General features: G+C 38.9%; 1 protein-coding gene across 1 annotated transcript; it reads left to right on the top strand.

Annotated features, from left to right (window-relative positions):
* The first annotated feature begins 4,638 nt into the window (after positions 1-4,638).
* MMP13 (matrix metallopeptidase 13) lies at positions 4,639-16,172 on the top strand. The gene is made up of 10 exons (XM_004585018.2): positions 4,639-4,766; positions 4,861-5,102; positions 5,444-5,592; positions 5,757-5,882; positions 8,315-8,476; positions 10,295-10,412; positions 11,539-11,672; positions 13,431-13,590; positions 14,126-14,229; positions 14,896-16,172. Exons 1-10 carry the CDS (start codon positions 4,647-4,649, stop codon positions 14,994-14,996), a joined length of 1,416 nt encoding a protein of 471 aa, XP_004585075.2. The 5' UTR covers positions 4,639-4,646; the 3' UTR covers positions 14,997-16,172.
* The last annotated feature ends 2,664 nt before the right edge of the window (positions 16,173-18,836 follow it).

The raw sequence follows: 18,836 nt of genomic DNA on the forward strand, positions 1-18,836 counted from the left end.
TAGAATATTTGGTTAAATGTGACAGGACTAGACATTCAGTAATCACTCTTTTCAATAAAAAAACACAATAAAAATTAGGAAATTGTCTTAACTCTTAGTTTTTAGACTCCAACAAAAACTAAAAGGCATTTCCTTTACTTGTTGCAGATTTTATTAATATCTTCTATGGACTAATGCAGTGTGAAGAAAGCTTGTTAAAATAAAATGACCTGCTATATTGCTAGCCTTGTTTGTAGTAACAGCATCTAGAGTGAGTCCTTCATGTTTCATTCTAGACTGAAGGTCAAGCCGTGATTGTGCGTGAGTGGGTTTAATGCGGTATCCTCACACTTCACTTTATGGTGTAAATAGTATTAAGTGTTCAAAAATTTTTTTAAAGATTTATTCATCTTATTACAGCCAGATATACACAGAGGAGGAGAGACAGAGAGGAAGATCTTCCATCCGATGATTCACTCCCCAAGTGAGCCGCAACGGGCCGATGCACGCCGATCCGAAGCCGGGAACCTGGAACCTCTTTCCGGGTCTCCCATGCGGGTGCAGGATCCTAGGCCGTCCTCAACTGCTTTCCCAGGCCACAAGCAGGGAGCTGGATGGGAAGTGGAGCTGCCGGGATTAGAACCGGCGCCCATATGGGATCCCGGTGCCTTCAAGGCGAGGACTTTAGCCGCTAGGCCACGCCGCCGGGCCCAAGTGTTCAAATTTGAGGTTAGCTTTCCCTTTTGAAATATTGTAAGCCCACTCCATGGTGTTACTGGCAAAAAAAGAATCAGAAACTGCAACATACCATCCATTAAAAGGTTGGTTACAAGAATTTCATTTCGTGCAATTGCAGTAAAATCTCTTACCTTTTAGAAAATACAGATAATTGTCAACATCAACAATTAGTGTCCACAATGTATTAACTATATGCCTTAATAGTCTATAGATAAAGGCTTTCATAATTTTAATAAACCTCAAGTGGCTTATTATTCATATTATTGTTAATCTGGGACTACCCTTTCCTTACTAAGTGACTATTCATGGACATTTTTGGTTATCTCTTGCGTGATGTTTCGAGATTAGAAAGGGATGATGGCATATATTTGAAAAAGCCCCGCATTGCTTATGTCTGAATCAGCAGTAAATACCTATGCCTAATTTAGTCCAAACAGTCGTGTTTGCTCATTTTATGGTTTTCAAATTTCCCAGTGATTTCATTGACTTGTTAGGACCATTTTGAAGTACCAACAGCCGCTCTGCTCTATACACAAGGCAGCATTTGAAACCACAATCTATTTCACGAGTAGTAGCCAGAAGGCCCAGCTTTCCTCTGAAACAATTAACAACCTGAGATAACGACCTGTGTTGACAGGCAGCTTGCCAACACTTTACACTCTGATGACATATCCTGTTAGTTGTCTAAAATCACTTCTCTATGAACCACATCTGATGAGTAAGATGTCTGATTATTTTCTTAAGGAATTAATGTCTATTTTATAGAGGGGTGGGGGGAGTCCCAGTGCATATAAAAATGTGCCACATATTGCAATGTAATTAATAAAAAATAAATTATAAAAAAGAATTAATGTCTATCTTAATCTCTTGAGAATATTTATTTACCTCTACCAAAAAATACAAAATATGTTCTAGCATGTTCTCATTAACCTGTGTTATATCTGTATATGCTTCTTATATTATTAAACAGAATGAAAGAAGGATCAAACATTATTTTTGACATTGATAAAAGTGGTCTTTATTTTCATTTTACATTCGAAGTGCTAAATTGGGAGAGGTAATATGGTACAGATCCTAGGAAAATGCTTTTTTCTAACTCTTCATTTCATTTCCATGGTGACTGACATGGGATCCTGCATGGCTGACACTCAACATTTATTGACCTGATAATTAACTGAAAAGGCTTCTATTAAAAACAATTGCTAGGGGGTTATGCTGTGGCATAGCAGGTAGAGCCGGCTTCCTGTCGATGCACCTGGGAAAGCAACAGAGGATGGTTCAATTGCTTGGGTACCTGCACTTACTTGGGGGATCTGAAAGGAGGATTCAGACTGGGCCTACTGGTCATTTCAGATATTTGGGGAGTAAGCAGGGAGTTGCAAGGTTTTTCTCTCTGTCTCTCCCTCTCTGTAACTTGCCTAATAGAAAAATAAATCTTGAAAATACATAGTTAAAATGGCCATATTTATACAAATATATGAAAAAAAATCTATGAGGATAGTAAGCCCATATATTTTTCCCACCTTAAAGCATCAAAATGTCATTTACTTTTAATTAATAAGTTAATTATTTTTATTATTGCATGATATAGTTCCATAGGCTACGGGATTTCCCTTACTCCCTCCCCAAATCCCTGCCTCCCCACTAATTTCCCCCATGTCATTACAATAGAATAGTCCTTCACAATCAGTCATAAGTCCATCATTCTGCTATTTAAATGTATTCTGACATTGTAGGCATAGATAATGGCAGAGAATCCAGCATCCTATCTTTGATTTTGAAGTAGAGGTGCACACTGCATTATATCTTCATATCTGTGTGATAGTCTCTACTACACAGTTATTATACATCCTTTTGAATGAAAAGCCATAAAACAAAATCAACAACATGGAGAGAAAAATAGAAAATTCACAACATGCAGTTAAATAACATGCTAATGACTAACCAATGTGTTGCTGAAAAACTGAAAAAGAAAACCAAAGACCTTCCTGAGAATGTCTTATATTTTACATAGTAAAACTTTAAAAGATTATAAAAATCGTTGGTTGGAAGCAATGACTTTCCAAATGCAATAATTTCCTTTTTTTTAAGATTTATTTGTTTTTATTGGAAAGGCAGATATACAGAATTAACTCCCAAAGCAGGTACAACAGCTGAAGCTGAGCCAATCTGAGAGCCCAGAGCCTGGAGCCTCTTGCAGGTCTCCCATGCGGGTGCAGCGTTCCAAGGCTTTGGGTCATGCTCTACTGCTTTCCCAGGCCACAAAAAGGGAGCTGGATGAGAAGCGGGGCCACCGGGATTAGAACTGGTGCCCATACAAATGCAAGGACTTTAACTACTAGGCCACCGTGCCGGGCTCTAAATGAAATAATGTCTAATTGCTTATGAGGCTATGAACATTTTTGGATTATTTTCCTTTAGTCCCAAAATGAAATATTATACATAAAAGAAATATCAATATATTATTTTTGTCCATGTCCTATTAAGCCCAAATCTAATCCTTAACTCATTGGAAACAATCTATTCTAATGTTTATTTAGCTTTATTTTGGGTAAAAGCATAATAAACTTCATTCAACTGATTATTCGGCTTTTACTATTGTCTGGGAACTCTAGAACATACATCTTTCATAGACGGTTTAGATGTCCCTTCTTTGCACACTTCATATCTTTATTCATGCTGTTTCTCTTTGCTAATATGCTCTTGACCTGAGATTTATTTTCTTCTTGACTCTAAACACCTAACTTGAATTTTCAATAATTCTTTTGAGATTCCAATAACTCTGAGGACTTTGGCCTATATTGCTTCATCTGTTTACATCTGCAGGTGTTCACAGGTGGTATTTTTATTTCATGGAGCCAAATGTTGCAGGGAATAGCAGTGTGGAAGCCCCCATGGGCTATTTCTCTGAGTTTCTGGGCAGTGGTGCTTTCTAGTACTCAAAATTGAAAGTAAAAATGGGAAATTGGGCATATACTTACCCACAGCCCTGTTTTTCTTTGGACATTCCTGGAGGTATGGTAGCCAAGAAACTCAGATTTAAAGAGATTAATTAAGAATGTTCCAAATAGAGCCTACATCGGATTGAAATCAACAACATGGAGTCTTAAATCAGCAGACCAGGGTTCAGATCTTTGCAGTATCATTAAACTGTAATATCCTTAAGTAATTTTTGTTTTTGTCTCAAATTATTCATATGTAGAAAAGCAAAAATAGTACCTCTATAGGGTGTTGCAAGGATTAAATGAGACAATGCATTTCAAAGTTAATACGGAATAATCCTTCAATATGTACCAAACATTATAGTTCTGTATCGCAGTATGATTCTTTCTACCTGGAACTGATGTGGCACTCCACAGTCATGGGAGGTCCTGCAAGTGCCCTTAAACCCCATCCACAGCATTCCAATCCCCTGAATGTGCTGCAGAGCCTGTGCAACATCCAGCTTGATGCTGATCTCAATCTGGCAAGCAGGTGAGTACAAGATTTCACCCTGCAGCTGCTCTGTGAACTCACTGGGCTATAAACACTCTGGAAGCAGGTTCATCTCTCTTGAGGGGAACACATGCCATGATTGCCAGGAAAAGTAAAAGTGGTTGCTTTCCTAGAGGAGGGAAACAGACATTTTTGCAAAGTGAAGTGAAAAAGACTGTATGCATCTTCCCACAGTACCCATAATTATGCTGAGTTTGTTTATTTTGCCAGATGGGTTTTGAGACCCTATTGAAACAAGAGATGCCTGCATTTTATTATTCCCTCAAACCACAAACCACACTTGGGAGGGCAAAGAAAAGTTGCCCAGTAAGCGTGTTTACCTTGAATTGAACAGGAAGTTGAAACCCATCAACTGATGACTCACATGCCAGGGCTATAAAAGTAAGGGCACTTGTCTGGCGAAAAAGCAGCATCTTCAGGTTCAGACAGTCAAGATGCACCCAGGTGTCCTGGCTGCCTTCCTCCTCCTGGGCTGGACTCCGTGCTGGTCCATGCCTCTTCTCAATGGTAACGTGGATGATGATTTGTCTGAGGAAGACTTCCAGCTGGCAGAGGTAGAGTATCTTGCTTTTCAGTCCTGCACACAGTACTGCACATTTCATAAATCACCTGTTTTTTAAAAGCAGGTCATCTTGCTCTCTTTTCCAGAATTACCTGAAATCATACTACCATCCTTTGAATCCTGCGGGAATCCTGAGGAAGAATGCAGCCGGCTCCATGGCTAACAGGCTCCGAGAAATGCAGTCTTTTTTTGGCTTGGAAGTGACCGGCAAACTCGATGATAATACCTTAGCTATCATGAAGCAACCGAGATGTGGGGTTCCTGATGTGGGGGAATACAATGTATTCCCACGAACGCTCAAATGGTCCAAAACAAATTTAACCTACAGGTAAATCACATATAGTATTACTTTTTACTAAACATTTTTTTTCTTAAAAAATTCAGTGTCCAACATCAGATATGTTAAATATTTAATTGGAAGTTAAGTTGATGCAAAGAGTAATGTTAGTACTGTGACTGAAAATGTCTTATATTATCAGTTATTGTGATGTTAAACCAACATTGCTTTTTGGTGGGAGTTCAGTCTACAGAACTTCCCAGAATGTTCCATTAATTTGAGCCACTAACCATATAATTAAAAATAAACAGGCAAAACAGGTATTTTAAGTATCTGAATATTTAAAATTAAAAATTCCAGAAAATTCTATTGAAATTTTCTCTGTTGAATAGGATTGTGAATTACACCCCTGATCTGAGTCATTCTGAAGTTGAAAAGGCCTTCAAAAAAGCTTTCAAAGTTTGGTCTGACGTGACACCTCTAAATTTTACCAGAATTCATGATGGCACTGCTGACATCATGATATCTTTTGGAACTAAAGGTAATGGTGCAAAATCGTTTTTGAACTTTAATCATTTCTTTGTGTTTTTCATTTTCTCAGCCATTTATTACTTTTTCCAATATTCAATGAAAATGCAACAAAGCACATTGTGGCAGGTGCCACTCTGGTTTATTTAGCTTCCTAACCTTTGCTTTTGTGTGTAGATCATGGTGACTTTTACCCATTTGATGGACCCTCTGGCCTTCTGGCTCACGCTTTTCCTCCTGGACCAAACTATGGGGGAGATGCCCATTTTGATGATGATGAGACCTGGACAAGTAGTTCCAAAGGTAATATTGGTGACAGTGAGATAATGTATGCATCATTAGATGAGACCCAACAATGAATACAACGGTTTGAAGTTCAGATGTAAGCAAGTGCATTTTATTTGGTTTTTGGTTATATTTTTAAGAAAATGAAGTTTAGCTTGTTAGTCTCTACAAATGATATTTCTGTAAATCAATTGTAAGCATGGAAAGTTTTTAAAATGCACTTGATTGACTATTGTGGCTTAACGAATACCAGTTAACTTTGGAGTAAATTGTCTTGTTTGTTATCCAATATATTGTTACTGAGGATTACTTTTTGGCATACTAAAAAAAGGATAGTTGGTTATAACTATGTTTTTGTTTAAGGACAATTAGGCCTGAACCTAAGGGTCATAAATGAATTGAATCAGTTTTCCCTTGGGAGAAATATTAAGGCTTAAATTCAGTCAATGTTCTGATCTCCATTAAATGAATTAGTTGTTTCGGTCTCCTTTGTGTCACTCATTTTATTCATTCTACAAAATGAAGAGAATGTCCTCCAAATAGCACGAAACAGAAAACCTAAAAATTGTACAGGGGAATTTCTAAAAGTTCATGGAAAATAGAATTAAAGGATACTTTGGTGAGATTTTTGTTTTAATTCAGGCATAGTTGGGTCTTCCAGAAGTTCATTGGAAAATTTATGAATTTTATAAACTGTCCATAGATTTCAAAATTGTTTTTGCACCAAAAGAAGCTTATTTTTTTTTTAAAGATTTACTTATCTGAAGGTCAGGGCTGTAAAGAGAGAGAGCTTCCATTTGCTGATTCACTCCCTAAAGGGCCACAATGGCTGGGGCTGAACCAGCTGAAGCCAGGAACCAGGGACTTCATTTCTATGTGGGTGTAGCCATTTTCTGCTGCTTTCTCAGGTGCATTATCACCGAGATGAGTCAGACTTGTAGCATCCAAGACTGCAACTTGCCTATAGGGGATATTGGCCCTGCAACCAGGTTTTTACACACACTATGCCACAATGCCAGCCTCAGTAAACTTGTCCTTTAATTCATCTTCCATAAACTTTTTTTTTTTTTCAAAGATTTATTCATTTTATTACAGCCAGATATACACAGAGGAGGAGAGACAGAGAGGAAGATCTTCCGTCCGATGATTCACTCCCCAAGTGAGCCGCAACGGGCCGATGCGCGCCAGTCCGAAGCCGGGAACCTGGAACCTCTTCCGGGTCTCCCACGTGGGTGCAGTGTCCCAATGCATTGGGCCGTCCTCAACTGCTTTCCCAGGCCACAAGCAGGGAGCTGGATGGGAAGTGGAGCTGCCGGGATTAGAACCGGCGCCCATATGGGATCCCGGGGCGTTCAAGGCGAGGACTTTAGCCGCTAGACCACGCCGCCAGGCCCATCTTCCATAAACTTTTTAAAGTACTTCATATTTGTAAGAATCAAATGATACTGAATGTTGGATGAATTCAGTTAGTTGTATCTTCTAGGCTGAAAATGAGAATGTTAATTTTGGGGTCACTGTGTGAACTAGGGCTTAACTCTGAAATCATGTAGATTTTTAGTTATACCAACTAGATGTAGTCTCTAGAGACTGTTGTTTTGTGATCCATTTAAATAAAAAACTATCTCTTTCTCCAAAAAACAAAACTGAGCCTTAAATGATCAATGCCCCCGCTATAATATCTGTATTTGTCTTTGGAGGGAAAAGTGACAACTTAAATATTTCTGTTCTGAGTTTTATATCAGAGACAAGGTAAACTATATGGTTCCCACCCTTTTCATTAACATTATCTCTTTCACTTTGCTTGCTCGACCCAAAAATTGAAAGAGTGGATCAAATCAGGATTTTTTTAAACAATTTATTTTACTTGAAAGTCATAGTTACATTGAGATAGGAAGAGACAGAGAGAGAATCTTTTGCTGCTTCACTCCTCAAAAGGTTGAAATGGTTAGAGCTGAGCCAGTCTGAAACCAGGAGCCAGAAGCTGCTTCTAGGTCTCCCACAAGAGTGCAGGGGCCCAAGGACTTGGTCCATCCTCCGCTGCTTCCCTAGGCTATAAGCAGAGAGCTAGATTGGAACTAAAGCAGCTAGGATACCAACTGGCCCCCATATGGAATGATGACACCACAGGCAGAGGATCAGCATGTCATGCCGCCACACTGGCTCTAGTAAATCAAGATTTCTAGTGTCTCTCAGTAAAATCCTTATTGGTTGCTAATCATACAAAAGCAACCTGTTGACATTCCAATTATGTAAGCAGATATATTCAAAGAGAACACAATACTATCTAGAAGGATCAAAGTACTACTTTGCATCTTCCTTCAGGCAATCGCAATTAATTTTAAAAAGCAAGATAATGAAAGAGTGAAAAAACAGTAAGGAAAGCAGCATACCAGACAGATGAAAAATAGAAATATGCCTAGTTTTCTCATCATTTCTTTGTCTTCTTACAGGCTACAACTTGTTTCTTGTTGCTGCCCATGAGTTTGGGCATTCCTTAGGTCTGGACCACTCCAAGGACCCAGGAGCACTCATGTTTCCCATCTACACCTACACCGGCAAAAGCCACTTTATGCTTCCTGATGATGATGTGCAAGGAATCCAGTCTCTTTATGGTAACTCTTAGTGCATCAGTTAGAAAGGCAGAATATAGGCAAACTTCAGAATGTTCATGGAAAATGGTTTTTTTCAAAGATGTTGGTTTTGGTGTGAAAATTGCAATACCCATTGCATATTTGTTTCACATTATGCATTTTGTAAACTTTTTGAACACTCCTTATATAAGCAACCACATCAGCAAAATTGACACAACTGCTTATTTTCTAAATTAGCACTGAATTTACCACTATCAATATAGCTGTCCTGGTTTCCTGATATAAACCTCAGGGAAAAAAAAATCCATTTTTATCTCCAAATCAAGCTATTTGACCAATTAGAATATGTCCCAATACTTAAGGTTTTTGCAGAATATTGTAACTTGTATTTGTATTTTATATATTGCAAGGTGCATTTGATACCCTTAAAATGCCCCAAACATAAGAGAGGAAAATATTTTTTTTCTCATTTAACCAATGGAAAAACAAGGACTTATGGAGATTGAACAAAATTGTGCATCAATGCAGTTAATAGAGAAAGAGATCTTACCAACTTTTATAATGTCTGGATGTGTTTTCAACCACTCCAAAATTGGCCCAACTAAACCGCTCATGTGGTCTGTGACAAATTTTAAATGGCATCTTCAGTGATAGTGTAAAGAATTCTTCCTCTTTTTTTTTCTAAAGTTTCAATAATATTTACAAAATAATTAAACCTCCATACAAACTTCGGCTTATGGAGCACCTGCCATGAGTAGAGGTAATGACAGTGCAGTCATCCGTGTCAACACTTCTGCAGCAAATAGCTCCGAAGTCATGCTCATGCCACCCAGCTCCAGTACAGCTCCTTCTGGATTTAGAACCCGCTTCATCAGTCAATGTGAGGGCATGTAACTGAGGATTGCATAGGGGATTTTATTTTGCATTTCTCTTCAAAGATGACTTATTTTGATTGGGAAAGCAGGGTTACAGAGAAGAGAGAGAGAGATCTTCCATCCACTGGTTCACATGGCCACAATGGCTGGAGCTGAGCTGATCTAAAGCTAGGATCCAGGGGCTTTTTCCAGGTCTCCCACATGGGTGCAGGGGATCAAAGTTGAGCCATTCTCCACTGCCTTCCCAATTCATTGACAGATAGATGGTTCATAAGTGGAGCAGCCAGGACTTAAACTGGCATCTATATGTGATGCTGGTGCTGCAGGTGGAGGGTTGGCTAGCAACACTACAATTTTGGGTAGAACTATTATGAACCTCTTAACAAGAAAGCAGTAGCTTTTTGACATGCACACATATGCACCCTTGTGAGCTCGTGGAAAAGTTACAAACAGGTGGCAAGTTACATCAGAGTTGCCAGTATCCTGGCTGGTCACTGAGATCAGCTGTACTGTGGCTTACTGGTGAAGCAACATCTGGTAAGGACAGATGGCCAAACAGGCAAGAGAAGAGCCTAGGTGATGGTTTCCACAGGGACGATGTGCCACCAGAAGTGGCTGTAACAGGACTGTGCTTCTCAGCAGCCATGTGCCAATCGGTTGTGTGACATCTGTCATAGAGCCTTTTGGTTGTCATCACCCTCAAACAATCAGTCTGAAGGTCAGGAATCTTAAGGGATCTTAAGGGGATGGGAGCAGAGGGAAGTCCCCCTACAAGGCTTTGCTCACCCTGGAAGAAGGAAGTTGGATTACAGGATACCAAAGGGTTCATGTACGCCATTAGGTAGGAGTTCAGGATTAACTGCCTGTCCAGTTTTCCAGTAGCAGGATCAGTCTTTTGTGCTGTGACAGGGATCATCAAAAAGGTCACCTTAAGTAATTTCCAAACTTCATTTCATGATTACAGGTCCAGGGGATGAAGATCCCAACCCTAAACATCCTAAAACACCTGACAGATGTGACCCCGCCTTATCCCTTGATGCCATCACCAGTCTCAGAGGAGAAACAATGATCTTCAAAGACAGGTACTCCTTAATCCTTTCACAGAATTCGCATGTGTCAAGTACTTGTGAAGCTGTATCTGCTCAGTGCCAAACCTCCACACAAGTGTCTAAAGAGCCATAACAGTGAGAAATCATGGACCTTTAGGCAGTTTGCTTGCTTACAATATTTGGGATCAAATAAATTACTGTGGACAAACATTTAACTTTTTCCTGGATAATCCAGATGAGTGCTTCTTTTCACATCTTTGTGGTTTATAATCTTTCTTCTGTTGACAACTAAGAAATACTACTTATTTTAAAAACAGACAAGTACTGAAAGTTAACAGCTGTATACATAAATTGTTACTCAGAATGTTTCATGGATTTTTTTTTTTGGACATGAAAAGCAATTATCTATATCTACAATGTCAGGATACACTTAAACAGCAGATTGATGGACTTAGGACAGTTTTTGAAGGACTATACTATTATAATAATATAAGGAAAATCAGTAGAGGGTGGGAGACTATGAAGGGGAAGAGAGGAAATCCCTGGACCTATGGACCTGTATAAAAAAATAAAATTAAAAAAAAATTGAAGAAAGTAAAATTAAGGGTGATAAAAACACTTTGAGTTCCAGTTGGGTATGTTGCAACTTGAGAGGGAATGATTTATAACCTAAAATTTAAATATTAATTTTCAACTTATGTACATTTTAAAAAATTTACCCAGTAACTACTTTCTCCTTTGTCTTTGGAATGATAGCTTTCCCTCCTAGAGCTCTAATTCTAGGTATTTTTTCCTTGCATCTTTTTGCTCAAGCCATAAAATCAAGGAAGGTATAATTTGTGTAACTTAAATTTCCACTCTGGAGCCCGATTCAGTGATCACGCATATGCTTGACACTTGTATAATATGTAAAACTGAACAAACCAGGATCCCAAACCAGAAACGACTCAGAGCCTTCAGAAAGGCTCTCTAGAACTGTGGTCTTAAACACCTGGAACTAGAGTTCAAAAAGCCACAATCTGTAACTGGAAATGGATTTTTTGCCCCGTCACAGGTTGCATGTGCTCATATGTACTGACGTGGAGGGAAGATTCTAGTAGGACAGAGACATTGCACATAAAACATGACAGGGAGCATTGCATTTTTACTTTTATATTAGGTTCTTCTGGCGCCTGCATCCTCAGCAGGTGGATGCAGAGCTATTTTTAACAAAGTCGTTTTGGCCAGAGCTTCCCAACCGCATTGATGCTGCCTATGAGCACCCTTCCCGGGACCTCATCTTCATCTTTCGGGGTAAGTGTTCCACAGGGGAGGCCTCCTAGATGGGAAGGGTAGTCGGCAAGGATAACTTGACATTAACAGAGACTTAGTAAAATGATCATTACCTAAATATTCCAAAATTAAAAACTAAGTATAACAAATGGAAATTAGAAAACATCTGAAACCATCTACCTAATGTCCCCCATTTTTAGACTCAAATTTATTTATTTGTTTGAAGGGAAGGGTTAGAGAGACAGAGGTAGACAAGAGAGAGAAAGAGAAAGAGAAAGAGAGGACAAGAGAGATAGAGAGTGAGAGAAAGAGAGGGAGATCTTTTATTTGGTTCACTCCTTTGCTCACCACAATGGAGCAGAACACAGAAGCTTCTTCCATATCACCTACATGGGTGGCAGGGGACCCAAGCTATTGGCTCACCTTGTCTTGCCTTCCTAGGCACACTGACAAGTAGCTAGATTGTAAATAGAGTAACGAGGACACGATTTGGTGCCCATGTGGAATGCCAGCATCACAGGAAGTGGCTTAACTTGCTATGCCATAATGCTAACCTCATCCCCAAATTTGATACGTTAAAGGTCTAAATTACTGCTTATTGTATCCACTCTGTTACACATCAATCATGTCAGATTTTTCTCTTAGTTGCTCATAAATATTATTTGCACAGAAAGCATCATAACAATGTATATTTTTAAAAAGTGAAAAAAATCTATAATTCCACCTTGGGAAAAGCCAGTTGACATAATTTTTTTACTTTGCTTTCTAGCCATTTATCATGTGTGATATATATTTTTACACATTTATTTTCATAATTTTGATGCATTTTATATTCTCCTTGCTTCATTGACATAACATCATGGGAAAAAAAATTCCAGATTGCTGTTGTCTGCATTAACTTTATCTTTAATGATCTATTTAATTTGGAAGGTAGAGTTACAGAGAGAGGAAGGCAGAGAGAGAGAGAGGGAGAGAAAGAGAAAGAGAGGCAGAGAGAAAATGAGAGAGAGAGATAGAGAGGAGAGAGATCTTCCTTCCCTTGCTTTATTCCCCAAACAGTCCTGATGGCCAGAACTGGGCCAGGCCAAAGCCAGAAGCCAGAAATTCCATCTGGGTCTCCCATGTGAGTACAGGGAACCAGGAACTTGCTTTTTCCATTGCTGTCTCAGGTGCATTTGCAGGGAGCTGGACTGGAGATGGAGCAGTTGGAGCTCCAACTAGTGTCCATATAATAGCTTCTGGCATTGAGGATGGTGGCATAATCCACTGGGCCACAACACCATCCCCCATGACCATATTTTAAAATGACTACATATCATTCTACTGAGCTGTTTCCAGTGGTCAGCTGTTACAATTGGTGTTAAGGTGAAGTGTAGTTTAGAGATAGAAATTACTTTCTCACATAAAATTTGAAGTTTCTTTCTTACTGCTCTTACTAGGCTATTTATTTATGCCATGATTCTTTTGACTTGTAAAAATTTAAGATTTTTCAAAATTTAGAAATTTTTTAAATTTATATTTATTTGTAAGGAGAGGCTCAAACTTAACAATCAGAGATTAAAACAATTATGATTTTGACTGGCTACATTTATACTTGGGAAATAAGAGCTTAAATCCCATATTTTAATTAAAATATAAGTTCCATGAATGTGGTGGCCACAAACATTAACAATTTTATTTCAATGTATTAAACTAATATTTATTTAAATACATGTCTGCATATGTGATTTCTAATAGATTCCCTTGGATAATAAAACATTTTTTTCCCTTTTATTTTAGGTAAAAAATTCTGGGCTCTTAATGGTTATGACATTCTGGAAGGTTATCCCCAAAAATTATCTGAACTGGGATTCCCAAAAGAGGTTAAGAAGATAAGTGCAGCTGTTCATTTTGAAGATACAGGCAAGACTCTCTTCTTCTCTGGAAACCAAGTCTGGAGGTATGACAGAAACGTTTACTGACCCACGCTACATCATCAGGACAAACAGGATCTCAAGCATCCATCACTAAGTTATTATCTCACTAAGTTATTATAAATGTCACACAAGTCCATTTATTTTTGTTCCATATCAGTTCTTGCAAGCACTATCAAAGATATTTAGAAATCTCGAGCTCCCTTGAAAAGATATTCATACATCTTCTCACTCATTTTTCCTTTCTTGGCCATCAGTTGTACCTCAAACCATCTTTTCTATTATTTTCACTGGATTCTCTTTCTGGCAACCTTCTCCTAATTGACATGCAGCTGCATCTTTTGTGCCTAGAAAGGACAAAAGTTGGTTAACAGAGGACTTTAGAGTCAGCTCTACACTTAGGATTGTTTTGTAATTTAAAATGCTACTAGATCTTTTTAAGTGGACATGAAGTTTTAAACCTCTTGTCAACTTTGCAATGCAATATGATACTCACTGTAGTATTTGAAGGTAATTTTAAAGGAATACAACCTGCTTAAGCTTCTTTTTCTTCTTAAATAGCTATGATGATACTAATCATACCATGGATCAAGACTACCCTAGACTAATAGAAGAGGAATTCCCAGGAATTGGTGATAAAGTAGATGCTGTCTACGAGAAAAATGGTAATCAGTTACATTGCATTAACCTTAAAGAAGGGCTTTTGTAGCTCCTTAAAACTTTTACATACCAAAGATTTTGTACAGTACTTAGAGATGCTAATACATGAACAGCAGTTAAGGTAATAGTCACTCCTAGGCGACAGCTTAGTCAGCAAGCAAGACAGAACATGCTTAGAACAGATGTGAATTTTACTAGATGATTGCTCATTTTATGTGTAAGGAACTTTACTCCTTACACATTACTTTAAATAAAGTCCAAGCAGGCTAAGATACAAAGAATAGTGCTGGAAAGCAAACTGGGGGTGTGTGAAGGGGAGCAATCTATGTTTAAAGACACAATAGCCATAATCATATAATAATTTTTGGCTTTAATTATGAGTAATGATATTATCCCTAACTAATAAATAATATCAGTAATTCAAATAAAAATGTATACTCATAGTGAAACTATCCTATGTGATGATTCAGGAGGACTGGAAATATCAAACGTTCTGCTAAACAAAAACAAAAACCTATAAGCCAATTACTAAAGCATTCGTAGTGTTTAAAAACAGAAAGGCTGCAATGCTTTTAACAGGTATTTTAACAGACTGACTTTTAGTATTAGATGGACTAAAAGCCTAATTACCTTCATACTTTGACATTTTCTTTGTGATATTTTCCTTGTAGGTTACATCTATTTTTTCAATGGACCTATACAGTTTGAATACAGTATCTGGAGCAAGCGAATTGTTCGAGTTATGTCAACAAATTCTCTACTGTGGTGTTAACCTTCTTGTTAAAACTGCTACTTAAAGAGTGTTGGAGGCATTAATACTTGAATAAATCTGGAGTTGGAGGAAGGAAAGGTATCAGGGAAAGCTTAGTTCTGTGAACAAGCTTCAGTTAAGTTAACTTTGGACATACTGTGTGATGGTACCATGATGGTACCGTGGCAGGCTCCACTCTGAAGAAGTTTTGATGAGATCAAGTTGAATACCTCCAGGGATCACCTGAATCTTCAGTGCTATACAGAAGCAATGTTATAGAATATTTTCCACGCCAAAACAGGACACAGGATTTGTCCGTGACGGTTAGCATGTTTTATGTTATGTTTATGGAGACATTTAGGAAAAGCTGTAGGCAAATCACGTTCATCTAATCATCTTTACTAAAAAATGAAAGAATAATATGGAAGTGGAATTTGGAAGGAGCATATTGTCATCCTGGATAAACAGATGAGAGGAATGTCTATCAGAAACAAATTTCCAAAGAGATCACTTGGATCTTGCACTGCAAGTGTTCAGAGGAAGCACATTCCTCTAAGAACTCATTACAGTCACTGAAGGCAGGAGACAAAGTCTGAAGGTCAGGGCACCAGATTTGTTGCTTGAATTCTGAGTAACACTCACTTTTGGCCAAGACCCAAGAGTTTCTGTCAAAGAAGACGATTATTTATTTGCTTATTTATAGAGGATAAAGAGAGATGATGCTCTGTTTTTATTAAAATATTCCAGGTGTTCCAAAAGTCACACAATCAATGGTTAAAATATTACAAAATAACTTGAGGTCATGGCAACATTTTTTTATAAATCTTTTGATTATTTAAGACAAGAGTGGTATGTTAACCCTATTTTATCTAGTTATTTTAATTATTCATTTTATTTTGGATTATAGGCTATTTTCTAAATATTTGTAAGAAATAAAATATGTCTTATAAAATGAGAATACAAACATGAAAATAGAAACAGCCAAAGTAAAGGAATCTCTCTGCCGGAGTGTGGGCTTCCTGAGATGTGGGGCTGTGCCTTTCTTCTCCATGTTTTGTTTAATCATTCGGCACTCTGCACAACGTTTGACACTTGGAAACACACGGGGAGCTTACTAAGTACGTGGATGACCATCAAGGGAAGGACTATTGTGCTACAAGATCTTGCAAAAACATAGGCAAAGTAAACAAATGTATACATTTGTATATATATTATGAGGTGTTCATGTTGTTTATAATAAAAGTATTCTCAGTGGACTTTATATGTTTTGTTCTTATTGCTAGCAGAGATGGTTGTAGTAAAGGTCTTTGTGTGTATAAGAAAAGGAATTCTGGACAGGAGACACTGAGTAGCAGTAAAAAAGATCTCAAAGCTGAATGAAGCAAATCCACGAGGATGGATGTGCGGTTCTTGAGATGGAACACAGAAAGAGTGCCCAGTCTACATTCACACTCAGGTTACACAGGTGCATCCTCCACACCTGCACCATTCCAAGCTCTTTGACAATTTGCCTGATCCATATTGTTGCCATCCGCCTAAAAATATAATCCATGTATCTATCCCATAAAAATCAATTGAGCACCTGTCCTTTATCAGGAACTTAAGTTGAAGCAGAAGAAACAGTGAAGGGAAAGCCTCACTAGGCTCTTGAAGCCCAGGTTTTTCTGGGAGACAGACATTCATCAAACAAGCACAAATCATAAGTGTGATTAATGTCATGGGAAACACCATGAGAAGCAGTGTTGGCTCTGGGCTTTTCCATCACCAGTGATTTTTTCTTATTGCTGGAGATGATCACTAGGGGATTCCTCATTGCCAGATGTCCAGGTGCCCTTCATTGTCTCCCTGACAGATCAACAATCACAAATCATTCACATTTGGGCCAACGTCTCATCTTTTGCAACTGTTTTGTGTTGACAGGGGCATGGCATTGGGTCACTTTAACATTGGTGATCTGTCTGGGACTTAGGGTTTCCTGGCAGTAGAGACTCATTGGTAGATGGAATCACAGTGAAGAGGGGGTGATCTGCTCTCAAAATATGTGCCTGTTTTTTCAGGGCACTGTAGGTGGCCATGTCTGGAGGAATTTGATGTTGAAGGAATTTCATTGTCATTAGGAAATGAATTTGCTGTATTAGTTAGATTGCTTAAATGAGAAGGCCCAAGATGTGGGGAGAGCAGAGATGTTTAGAGAAATAATTACAGGCAGGAAATAAAATAGAGTCCTAGTTCACCTGAAGAAAGGAAACCCCAAACCAAGGTCTCAATTTCCTTCTCATTCCAATTAACTTCATCTCTGGAAGCTGACTGCGGCTGCCAATGGCTGCAAGAGAGCAACGGGCAAGCAGGCTGACTGCAAGCTGCCTTGCTGTAACATGAGTTATACTCTAGGATGTCTGTATCAGATGGATTGCTGCTGGCTAGTGATTTTTCCATATTGCTGAAGATTTTCACTAGGGTTTTTCCATAGCCAGACTGAGACAGGCTTCTCCTGAAAGAAATACTCTAACTTACATAGAGGATCAGATCTTAACTGGTCTGGCAAAGGGCACAGGGAAATGGGCTCTAAGCTAATTGCTTCAGACTGAACTAGACTTTGTAGAATTCAGTGGAGGTGTTACACAAATGTTTTATTATGACTTTGGCTGAATCTGAATGGGGTGACCTTTAAATCCTAATGGGAATTTTAACTTTCTTGAACACACGACTTCAAGGAAACTGAAATATGGGGGGCACCTATAACCATAAGAGCACTGGGATGGCCTCACTCTTGGCTCGGGCCCTGTCAAGTATCCTGTAGTGATAAAAGGCCACTCACTGTGTCTCGCAGTCATGTCAAGCGGTGAACCTGTTTCACTTGGAAACACATGTAAGTGGCTTCTAATTCCTCTCAGCATAGGCAAGGTTGCTAGACCAGCATTTCCCAGAGTGCCTTCTGCAGCCCAGCAGCAGCAGCGTCACCTAGGAACCCATTAGAAAAGCTCATTTGGCAGGACCTCAGAGCTGCTAAATGAGAAAACCTTGCTTGGGACTGAGCAGTCTGTACTTCTGCAGGTCCCCCAGATTCTGCAGCCCCCAGAAAACAACGAGGTACACAGTTCTTGATGTTCTTGGACAATGGCTAAAGCAGCCCCTGAAATGCTCACATCTCCTATCAGACAGCTGGTCCGAGTTGCCTTTTTCCTGCTTCCAATACAGATCCCTGCTATGTCGTGCGGAGCACTGAAAGATGACCCAAACACTAGAGTTCCTCCCACCTACCTGAGAGAACTGGATGGAGTTTTTCGCTCCTCTTTTTGGCCTTCTGCTAGTAAAAACAGATTTGTTTATTCCTCTCTGCTCTTTTCATCACTTCTGACTTTCAAATAAAAATAAATGCTCAAAAACACAGCACCGTGGATCATCATATATCATGTCATAACAAGGGCTCTAATACATCACTATTAAATATCAGAGATTCTGACAAGTAGCCACAATAACAAGCTACCAAACGAACCCTACTCATAGAAAATATCACCTGATTTTAAGGACAGATCACAAGGCTGTGAGAATCACAATAGTTCCACCAGGTGGCACTAGTGATACTCCTCTAAACCCTTGAAATGGTCAGCGACTTTGAGTGTCATAAAACCAGTGCATTCTTTCTTTTTTTTTTTTTTAAAGATTTATTATTATTGGAAAGCCGGATATACAGAGAGGAGGAGAGACAGAGAGGAAGATCTTCCATCCGATGATTTACTCCCCAAGTGAGCCGCAACGGGCCGGTGCGCGCCGATCCGAAGCCGGGAACCAGGAACCTCTTCCAGGTCTCCCATGCGGGTGCAGGGTCCCAAAGCTTTGGGCCGTCCTCAACTGCTTTCC

Source organism: Ochotona princeps, chromosome 4 (assembly GCF_030435755.1).
Source record: "Ochotona princeps isolate mOchPri1 chromosome 4, mOchPri1.hap1, whole genome shotgun sequence".
NCBI lineage: Eukaryota > Metazoa > Chordata > Mammalia > Lagomorpha > Ochotonidae > Ochotona > Ochotona princeps.

Coding starts and splice junctions, on each gene's coding strand:
- MMP13 (XM_004585018.2), top strand. CDS start 4,647: ATGCACCCAGGTGTCCTGGCTGCCTTCCTCCTCCTGGGCTGGACTCCG. Junction 4,767..4,860: donor AAGACTTCCAGCTGGCAGAG/GTAGAGTATCTT, acceptor TCTCTTTTCCAG/AATTACCTGAAATCATACTA. Junction 14,230..14,895: donor TGCTGTCTACGAGAAAAATG/GTAATCAGTTAC, acceptor TTTTCCTTGTAG/GTTACATCTATTTTTTCAAT.